Raw genomic sequence first — 11335 nt, 5'->3', positions numbered from 1 at the left:
TATACACACACACACACACACACACACACACACACAAACACAGTTGGTATAAAGAACCCCTTTAAAATAATCACATTTTGTTGAAAATCTGTGAAATAACTGCAAATTAACTAAACTTAAGCAGTTCTGCAAAGAAGAGTTAGCAAATATTGCAAAGTCTAGATGTGCAAAGTTAGTGGAGACATATCCCAACAAACTAAAGGCTGTAATTAAAGCAAAAGGTGGTTCAACAAAATACTGACACAAGGTGTTTATCCTTTTTCCAACTTAGTGATTCTGTTTTGTTTTTTTCTGACATGTTGGTGTTATATCTTACACTTGGATGTTATAAGTTGCACCGAGCAAATATATCTGGATAAATCAAAAACTGTGTCCATCTTCCAACTGTGTTCATATATATATATATATATATATATATAAATTTGCACTGAATCAAAATCAAGAAGAATAGCTTCATTTATTTCACCACTTAGTATTACCAAATTTTTGGAACGTTTCAACTTATACTTTAAGAGGTCAAATCAAATAATGTTGGTTGTATTAAATCAATTGTTTATTTCTATTTAAAAAAATATACAAATCTTGATTTTCGAGATTAAAAAAATAGACAATTTTCAATCAAAAATAGCACACGTATTCACAGAACAATAACAATTCAGCTAGGAAAGCTTTGTTTTGTGAGTCTGTTGATTTGCCATGGAACCCCCCTTTTACATTTTACATGGTGTGGTCCATGTCACAATAAACTACAGCCCAAATGAGAATTTTTGGAATCTAACAACACTAATCAACAAGTTTTAAACAGAAGAGCAAATATAAATGTAATAGCATACTTACCCAGGTGAAACAAAGCAATGGTTGTTAGTATCCTTGCTATTACATACATTTTGCAACGCTTGCGTGATATTGATCAATCAGTTGTTTCTCATCTGTTCTCCCAGAGACATCCCGTGATTTATTTTTCACAGGTTCTATTCCCCTTTCTCACATAATACTTTTTAAATACTGCCCCATTATACACTTTCTTTTGAAATTGCAAAAATAATCCATAGTGCATTCACACACTTTCATTTTCTTTGTTCTTCTGCTATTTCCGTTTCTGTCTTCCTGTTGTTTCAAGTCTGAGCAGAGATGGTCTAAATTTGGGGAGATATCAACCTCCGCGGCTCTACCATGGGAGAAATCAATCACGTGTGCCTTGATAACCAATCACATTAATTACAGCCTTAACGTCATTGAAGCAAAAGTCAATCACTTTTTGCGCATACCATAGAAATTAATTAACCCAGTGCCGTAACTTCTGATATAAAACAGCATTTCCTCGGTGTAAATATACGCTCTAAATGATAGATCAGTCCAACACGAATGTTTAATGGCAAGTACGGTTATGTTGATGATTTGCATATAGACTGTTGATTCATTCAATTAAATAAGATGGGTTTTTTTTCCCCACGAAAGCAGTTTATTTATTCAGCGTGGTGAAGCCGCTCCTCCACTGACATCCTTTAAAAAAAATATCTCTGGTCTCCTCCGCGACGCGCTGCATAGCCTTGCTTTAAAACAGCTTTTGTCTGACGACATCATCAAGGGCGTGGTTTGTTCGCAAGATCAGTGAGCATGCGCGGTTTACACGCGCCCTGTCAGCCATAAAATAATATCATAAAATAAAACAAAATAAAATAATAAATGTAAAATTGAATATTAAACATTAGAATTACAACCAACAAATTGTATCTATTTAATGAGTACAAATAATGTTATCTAAACATATTTTTATTATTATTATTATTATTTATTTGAAATGTAAGAATTTAATAAAAAAAATGTAAGAAGGGAAAATTCTTTGTCTCAGAAAATGGAAAAAAGTAAGCTGTCACTCTTGATTTTTGGATATGACATTTGTCCAACAGAACAGAATCAGTATTAGATCATAAAACAGTATAATGTCCTAGTTTCTATCAATTTAATTATTAAAATGGGTAAAAATAAGTTATGAAATCTAATTTAAAAATGTGTTTGAATACCTATATGACAAACTGACTCCACACTGGATTCACCCCGGCGGTATCACAGGCTCTGGATCTGAGCCACAGAACGGATCAGAGTCCACTTACACAGTGTGACGAATCCAGAACACATAGGATCATGGATTTGGACCAGATTTGGCTCAGACCCGTATCTGCTAATGAAGCAGCTCCGACCCATTTTGTTATTAGCAGGCACATGCACAGACCCAAAGATGTGCTCAAGAACCTGCCCTTTTGGTCCCTGCCCCTTTTTGCCAGACTTCTTTTTTTTCTTTTATAATTTAGTTTTCTTTTAAATATGATTCATGGCATCAGTTCTTAGCCAAGCATGTGCCTAACATCTGCCCCTGAAGTGTATCATGTTAAGTGTAACTAAAACACAAAATTAATGCTTTTGGCTACTGACGATATATTGAGGTCTTATGATGTGAATCGATTAGTCTGTGCGAAAAAAAAAAAGAATATTATTTATAACATTATTACCTGTAATGCAAAGCCTCAGGCAAAGGGTCCAGAATGATGTCCGGTTCACAAACAATGCTCTGTATTGGTTACCGCTTACTCCATAAAATAACTTTCAAATCTTGTTACCCACTTCCCCTTATCCCAGCTGCACTGGAACTGCTGCGTGGAGCCACCATCTTCAGCAAGTTTGTCCTGCGCAGCACATTCAATCTAATCCAGATGCAGAGTGGGGACGAATGGAAGAACACCTTTGTGACCCCTACAGGCCACTATGAATATCGGGTAATGCCACAAAGTAAGTTTGCCTTAAAAAGTGGTGGTTGGGCTCCGGCTCCAGCACCGATGGAAAAGCGATAACAGTTGGTGCGTTCAAGTCATGACAGATAGATCGTATTTACGAGTTGAACGCACATGAACGGCATCACAAAGTAATTATTACAAGTGGGAAACTTGATTTTCTTTAAGCCCCGAGTTTCAGAGTTGGGGGCGTGTCAGTGAGAAAACGTGTCGGAAGCAATGGACGCAGCCAAAGACTATAGATATGCAGTGACTGTATTGATGGTAAATTTGTTGAAATGAAAAAAAATGATTACTTTGTTGTAATGTACAATAAAACTATGTGTTACATATACAAAATATTATAGTATTGTATAATTATCATAAAATATATAATGATTCAGTTTACATCACCATACATTGAATAAAAACAGAAAAAAGCAAAAACACAATGCATATTCTTTATTCATCATTTTGTAGATGTAGAGTTAAAAAAATAGTTGAATTTTATGTTGAAAAGTTAAATCGCCATCATGTTCCAACCAAAGTGATTTGAACGCACCTGACATCATAATTACTCAACTGGTAAGTACAAATGTCCCAGGAGGACTTGAACGCAGCAAGTGGCCAGAGTATTAATCACATGCACCTGCAATTCAGGTCTCATCATGAGCATAATAAAGTGCATAAACCTTCAGTAGTTGTCTGGAATGTCAAGAGAACACACACTTACCTACCTAGAGACTTACCTGGAAGTTACCTAACCTACTGCAGCAATGCTGTCTCTCTGTCTTCTAGTAATCCAAGTCTTCTTCAACACATTTTCTTGTAATAACGATATGCTTCTGTTGTAATAACGATATAATGTGTCGTTAAATTGGTATATTTTCTTATAATAATGACATATTATATCATAAAAACAATGTTTTCCCCGTGATAACAAGATATTACACTGTTAAAATAACATTTTGATGTGACATTATAAATAGGCCTTTATCACAGTCCATGTGTCATCACATTAATAAGTAGCACAATCGAATTTCCACCTACACTGAATTATACATTGACTTAGGAAAGAAAAGTAAACAAACTTGGTCGAACTTGAGGAGGCTGGTGATGTCCTCCTCAGCGGAGCAGATGGTAAAGTCTGATCCACAGCTCATAATAAGTGTTCTTTGCCATCATGGTCATTTATTTGTGGTAAAAGAGCAAGCGCTGGTCTATCTGGGTTCATAAAACTATTCAGTCTCGGAGTCAGCACGGCAAGTACCACCTTATGTGCACAGAGGCATATCATAAAATATAGGAAAGTTGCTGACCGCTACAATTCTAAAACTTCTCCTCCATCTTGCCTCAACAGTCCACTACAGCAGAGGTCTTCAACCCTGTTCCTGGGGACCCACTGTCCTGCAGAGTTTAGCTACAACCCTAATCTAACACACTTGAAGCAGCTAATCAAGCTTCTCAAGACTGCTTGAAAATACACAGGCAGATGTGCTGAAGCAGGTTGGAAATAAACTTTGCAGAACAGTGGGTCCCCAGGAGCAGGGTTGAAGACCTCTGCACTACAGGATGTAGTGACAGATCATGTGCGCTCCACTGACTTTACTCCTATTGGTATTTGTATAAAATTAAACATATCTCAACTTTGGTGTGTCGCTGGACACGCCCACCTCCTGTCACCAACAGTCAATGTCGCTTGTGTCACTGGAAATAGCCAGCTCTGTTGAAATGAATGGGATTGTGTTGCTTTGTTGCTGCGTGTCACTGGTAGGTTGAATGCAGCCGACTGGTCGTCACTCTGTCAATTGGACGCTTACCCAGATAGCAAGTGTGGGCTGAGTCTGGCTTACATTCGGAACTTCTGGCTTAATTCTGGTGCAGTTTGTTTTCACAGTCTACAATCATACATCATTTGGCTGAGCTCTGGCTGGAGTTTGGTCTGCCAGAAAAAAAGAAAGTAATCGGCTGAGGGTTTTGATTAGCTGAATAGTAAATAAAAGATCTCTGGCATGAATGTGCTTTACAGTAAAACAGCCTCGTGTAAGATGCGTCCTGTGTTACTATAGTTTTGGCATTTATACCCGCCACAAGGACGCTTGGATTTTGGTATGATTACGGCGCCATATTCGACATCTGCATTTCCGCGTCTATCTTTTACACGAAAACAACGCGTAATCAATATGTATTCGATGCATTGTTTACATGTTAAAATTCACGTATATTTTGAATTGTCTGGCGTTCCATAATTATATTGTAACACCGGGCATCGTTTGTGCTGACGTGATCTTAGGCTGTTACTTGACATTAAACAAAGGGAAACAAAACAAAAGCCCCAAAACATATAGAGTCTGCTTCTACTATAGGCAATTACCGTATTATAATTTAGTTCGCTTACACACAAGTAACCTATTTGTTTTTCTTTTCAATGAACATCACATGACTTCCTGCCTGTGTCAAGTGAACTTGAGGCACGTGTTTTTCGAGAAGGGTGTTGCCTCCGCTATATCATCCAATTCGGTAGGTGGCGCTGTTACAAAAACTATAGGGTCCTGGAAATGCGGTCCTGAAACTGCAGCCTCCGGTTGTGCAGGTGTTTTTCAGTAATGACGTTAGGAAAGCAGATTTGGGAACTTCCTTAAACGTTTGAAAACGTTCACTTAACGTTAAATTTTGTGCGCTCTCGTTGACAAAAGAATAGGATATAACATCACGGATTTACAGGTACTGTAAAGAGCTTTTTAAAATGTGTTTTTAAGTGAGTGTTCAGAAACAGTTGGAACTTGATACATTTAACTTGTAATGTTTCAATCGTCGCACAAAGTACTTAGTTGTTTAATAAAAAAAAATTAATTGATTTGCAACGGCAACGTATTCCGGAGAAATTCAGGTCGTTTTAACCTTTTAACTGATATCTCTACCGTACGTTGAGCTTAATTTGATAGGGAATAAATGTATCAAAAGTAAGAGATGAGAGAGCAATGTTTCCACAGCTGTACTGCCCCATCTCTGTGTCTGCTGTTGTCACGGGGGGTTGGGAATTTCCAGTTTTCAAGTGACAGCAGCAGTTTACAAACTTCAGTCAGTCACACAGAAGGGAGAACGGTGCTGGTCAGTCATCAGATAACAGCTGGTCAAACAAGCAATCAAGGAAGTAGGGGTGAAACCATGATGTTGTTGTAAATAGGGTAGAGGGTAAAGAACATAAATATATAAAAAAATATATGAGAAATGCAAAAATGTTTATTTACCATAATTATCCAAAATCATGCGTGACCGTACGGTTGATATGTCTGTAAAGGACATCATATAACATATATATTGCCATACGTCTATATTATAGAGACGCTTCAATATAATTTTTTATCTTTGTGGATCCTGAAGGTTATGAAATGTATCCAAGATACTAATAAAGTTAAAAGAATGTTTATTATTGGAAAATAACTAATGGAAATAGTTCTCTGAATTTAAATCAAGATTTACCATGGACTGACAGCTCAACTGTATGGTAGAGTTTTATATAAAACATACATTTTTAAAAAGTGCTTGGGGCTATTTATTAGATGTCCACTAATAAGGATTTTAAGTTAAATATTTTTTTAATTTGCTCCTTTTAGGGGTGAATGTTAATACTTACTACTGTGTTTAACATTTTCTATTTAGTTAGCTTTTTTTTAAAGCGATATGGCATTACTGTGGTACAGTGATAGTATAAGTGTAGTATGGTTGTTTGATATAGCCTACTGTATGATGTAGATATACAATTATCATCATTTTACATGATGCACCAATATACTTAAAGGAATACCATGGAGCTACATGGTACATTTTCAAGAATCCATGTTAAAACATTCATTTTTTTAAGTAGCCTAGTGTTAAACTGTTTTTCCTTTCCTTGCATAGATCTTGTCAGTCACCATGGTGTAGGGGTGACTTAAGAATCAGGTGAATTTATCAAGATCCCATCCACTAAAGGTATTTATTAAACCTCTTTGAATGTAATGTGTACAAGAAAAGACTTTACTTTTCTTCTAATGGGACACCTGTGATTTGTTAATGTGAGGTAGTTGATATATGACTAAAATTATGTCAAAACGGCAATCAAGAAATTAACCGATACCCTTGAAAAAAAAAAACAAAAAAAAAACACGATTTTGATTTCACGATTCGATTCAATTCACGATTTATTCATTTTTTTTTACAAAATGACTTTTAAGACAAATTATAAATTAAATGTGTCCTTTTATTATTGCTTGGACAACATCTCAACCGATTTGAATCGTCACATATTTGAATCGATTTTCAACCGGCTCGTGGTTAATCGTTACATCCCTAATAGGAAGGCATCCTCTGTACAGTATTTCTGTTGTATATTGTATATATCTTTGGCTGTTAAACACACTTGTGACCCTGAAGTTCATAGACCACTAACTTTAATACACATGATCAAGAACATGATTTTTACATCATTCAGTTTTTGTCGGCAATATTTAAAATATAGATGTGTAGCTAGGCAACACCAGTCAAGCTGAGGATTTTAAATCCAAATATCCTTATAGGTATATTAAATATAGGCTATAAAACAAACCATACAGTCACAATTACTGCTGACCTAGACATTTTATTGAATTTATATTTCAACTGAATAATATTGCAGCTGTTGAGATATAGTTACAATAGAAGTTATTAAACACTACCACTAAATAACACAATGGATTTTGCAAATGTGTGTGAATAAAAATGCATATTTTTCAAATTAAACAGAACTTTGGGCTGAATTATGGGCTGGTGGTGGCGCTTGAGACATTATTGGTAATTCACTGTTTCAGATTAACAGTAATGAAGTCTGAGATTTGTGTGTGAAATCTACATGCTTTTTATGTTAGTTTTAACTTAGAGCGTCATATTTTATCTGAAAGTGACTGAAGGCCATCAAGGAGAGTTGTGTGAAAAACCCTTATTTGGAGCTGGTTTTATTTATTTATTTTTTTTTTAATGCAAATAACTAACCTCAGGCATGCAGTCGCTCATTTACAAGACTTCAGATTCATTAATGTTTAGAACAAAATTAGAAACATATTCAATTTCCTATTAATCTTTTAGTCTGCATTTACATTGCATAATGCACATATATTTTCACAAATTATGTTTTTGTCTCATCCATTCCTATGGTTATCACTATGGCAGTCATTGCAATTCAAGAGTGAATCCCACATATTTATGAGAATGTTGCTCCCAAAAATTTGTATGAGGATTCAAATTAGGAATGGATTATATATAGTCTAGAACAGTGTTTCCCAACCGGGGTGCCTAAAATGTTCAAAAAAGCAGCTATTATATAATATCCAATTCTGATGTCGCCAGTAAATAGAGATGCACTGAAATTCCGGCTGCCGAAAATTAGTTCACCGCTCAGGATTCACTTTCACATGGTGTGACGCTCTGCGTATTATCCCGCTCTATGCGTGTGCGCTCCGCTCAGTCGCTCACGGCCCATGTGAGTGCTCCACTCATATACCGTTCATGCTCATCGGAACAGCAAAGTCCACTCAAAAATCGAGCTGACAGGAAACATCTATGTAGTACAGTATTGTTTCTGTTTGCAATAGCCCTACTGTGCTGTAACAAGGTGTGGTAAATGGGCAACTCTGGTAACACTGCCCTCTCATTCATTGATCTGCTAACCGTTATGCTCACGTGTCCTCTGATAATAAGAGCTTTCTAGGATTAAACATTATTTGGATAATTGGTAAAAAAAAAAATCTCTTAATAGCCCTACTGTGTATTAGACCTACCTGAAAAACTAAAAAGCAATTTATTTCATTTGTTGGCCTATCGTTATTTTTTATTTGTGCTATCATTAGTAATTTCTTTATTTGTTCTTATTTTATTATTAACTGCTTAGCCTCCTTTCATTTTTTTATTCAATTCAAAGTTTGAAATCAAGCTATCTCGTGCTACTGCAACAAAATTACCCCACTGTAAAAATAAAAAAAACACTGAGTGAGCAAAAGTTTTCAAAGTATCATATCGAAGTTAGAAATTCAAATATTGTGACAAAATTAATTTTGTAGGGTGCCACAAATTTGTTAAAATTTCCAAAGGGTGCCGCGACTAAAGAAAGGTTGGGAAACACTGGTCTAGAAAGTGTGCAAATAGAGCTCCCTTTATAATCATTAAAAAGGAAAGGAAAGGACATGTGGCCGAGTATGGTGTCCCAGACTCAGAAATTGTGCTCTGTGTTTCACCCATCCAAGTGCACACACACAGCAGTGAGTAGTGAACACATACACCATGAACACGCACCCGGAGCAGTGGGCAGCCATATTGCTGCGGCGCCCGGGGAGCAGTTGGGGGTTTGGTGCCTTGCTCAAGGGTCTCACCTCAGTTGTGGTTACTGAAGGTGGAGGAGAGCGCTGGTCATTCACTCCCCCCGCTGACAATCCCCGTCGGTACCAAGACTCGAACCCACGACCCATTAACCGATCGGTCTGCTCAGTGCTGCTTTAAGTTGAACACACCTAATGCCGTCTGCTGGACTAAGCGCGCTCATTCTTGCGTGTAGGCTACATATAATTTTATTTTCACCACCTGCAAACTCACAAGGAGCTCATAAAAGGCACTTTACCTCATCGTTGCTCCACGTTTGCCCTCTGCTCATTTTGTTTTGGTTACACCGCGTCATCAAATCATGTCGCATAGCGTCGCATCTTGTCATTACTTCCTGTTTTTGGTTCGTTTAGAAGTATTTGGTCTGTGTTGCATTCATATATCATGTATATATGTAGCCTACACGCAAGAATGAGTGCGCTTAGTCCAGCAGACGGCATTAGGTGTGTTCGACTTAAAGCAGCGCTGAGCAGACCGATCGGTTAATGGGTGCTTTGATACCATACACCTGCAGCGCCACTTTAAGTCTAATGCACATTTTGTTTGGGGTGTTCAAACATGACAAGTGTGAACACACCCTTATTGCAGAGAAAACAATAAGGATCTGGTCTAACCTAGTAGTATATTGTACCTGGAGTAATGTATTCCCTATTTATAAGCTCACTTTTAAAATTGTATGACTGTCTGATGCAGTGCATAATGAATTCGACTTTGTGTAGAAGTGACACCTTTAGTTTAGTCTAATTATTTAGTCAAGTGCACGTAGTTCCTCTCCTTTCTGTTGACAAATGGAGATTTTGAAGTCCTTTTCTGTCTCCTGAACTTGTCTCTCCAGTTCGTCCTTGTGGCTCTTCCTAGATTTCTGAAAAGAGGAAAAGGCAATACATTTTCCCATAATAAAACATGTTGTGACCTCCCACAGAGACTGGAGATTGTTAGCAAATCCACTTTTTAATTAACTAATTAAGGAGGTATACAGTTGTGGTAGTAAAATTTCATCATGAAGTAAGGATGTATTAAAGTAGGCAATGAATCAATGTATGAGTAGCTCTTGTGACAAGCTGAAAAGAAAGTGTAGTCCTTTCCTTAACACCATAATTCCTTTATCGCTAAATGACACACTGTAACTCATTTTAAAAAGTCATTGCATTTTTTTTGAAGAGGCCAAATAATACAGAGAAGACCTGCCAAATAAGGGATTATGCAACAGTATTAAAGTTGCACACACACACACACACACACATGACTGTGCATACATGTATGTGTGTTTGTGTGTTACAGTCTGTATAAAGTGTTCTCCCAACATTCGGCTGTACCCTTTCTATGGCCTTGGCCATAAAGTCATGACTGAGAAATGTGAAATAAGAAACATGCCTACATCCTCCCTATACCCTTCCACCATGCATCCTTGCATCTCTTCTTTCTGGCCACTGACCCTGTATGTTTCCTTGTTGTTTTTCCATTGTCAGAATTTGTAACACTGTGCTGTGTTTTGTCTATATATGCTTGCCAAATAAAGCTTCATGACATGCATCTCTTGAGTTATTTTAGAGAACTGGTTGATCATTGGTTGATCTAACGCTTTACATTTCCCTTCATTTACCTGCACCTTCACAAGATATACCTGCGCAAAACATCAGTTCAGGACACAATTACAAAAAAAAAGTCTAATAGAAATGTTTTACAGTTTATGACTAGTTCAAAAATTTTGCATTTAATAACTTTTGCGAGTAACTAATACCTAGATGTTATGGGGGGGTCAGACACACTCAAAAAATGACTCTGGCTGAACATGATTCAGTCATGGACAGTGGTTCCACGTGTTTGTACCATGTTATTTGGACATGAATAAATCAAGTTATTAGGACTTATTATGTCTAATTTTAGTTGAGTTTACTCAGTTTGCTTTAGTTTATCCTACAAGAAATATCTGAGTAGAGATAATGTTTACATCATGTAGAACCACTGTCCATGCAAGTTCATCCAAAGTGTTATAAAAACTAGTGATGCTCCGATCCGCCTTTTTCGCCTTGTTTTTATACAGTCTATGAGCACGAAGCGCTTACAATGTGCGCATTCGGTGTGTAGAATGATGCGCTTGAAGCAACATGGCGTCACAGCCTGACGCTGTGTTGCTTCAAGTGCATCATTCTGCACACCGGATGCGCACATTGTAA

At 37.0% G+C, this 11335-nt stretch overlaps 2 protein-coding genes across 4 annotated transcripts in view; one reads left to right on the top strand and one right to left on the bottom strand.

Moving 5' to 3' along the window:
* crfb2 (cytokine receptor family member b2) overlaps nucleotides 1–1517 on the bottom strand; it is a 14041-nt gene extending 12524 nt beyond the window's left edge. Inside the window, exon 1 of one of the 2 annotated variants that reach the window (XM_016439911.1) lies at nucleotides 1269–1517. In XM_016439911.1, the coding sequence (XP_016295397.1) occupies nucleotides 1269–1404 (136 nt within the window). In that variant the 5' untranslated portion in view covers nucleotides 1405–1517. Of the gene's footprint in view, nucleotides 1–837; nucleotides 1231–1268 lie in introns of those variants that run through there. The other variant, XM_016439912.1, reaches the window with a different exon arrangement.
* Nucleotides 1518–5362: 3845 nt separating this feature from the next.
* The window catches only part of crfb1 (cytokine receptor family member b1), a 38701-nt gene continuing 32728 nt past the window's right edge, over nucleotides 5363–11335 (top strand). The window contains exons 1-2 of one of the 2 annotated variants that reach the window (XM_016439909.1): nucleotides 5363–5492; nucleotides 6672–6743. The gene's annotated coding sequence lies outside the window, so the exon portion shown is untranslated. The remainder of the gene's footprint in view (nucleotides 5493–6671; nucleotides 6744–11335) is intronic. The other variant, XM_016439910.1, reaches the window with a different exon arrangement.

Source organism: Sinocyclocheilus anshuiensis, unplaced genomic scaffold (genome assembly GCF_001515605.1).
Source record: "Sinocyclocheilus anshuiensis isolate Anshui unplaced genomic scaffold, SAMN03320099.WGS_v1.1 scaffold323, whole genome shotgun sequence".
Lineage (NCBI taxonomy): Eukaryota > Metazoa > Chordata > Actinopteri > Cypriniformes > Cyprinidae > Sinocyclocheilus > Sinocyclocheilus anshuiensis.
The sequence above is the reverse complement of the archived record's forward strand: the minus strand, read 5'-3'. Positions and strand labels throughout refer to the sequence as shown.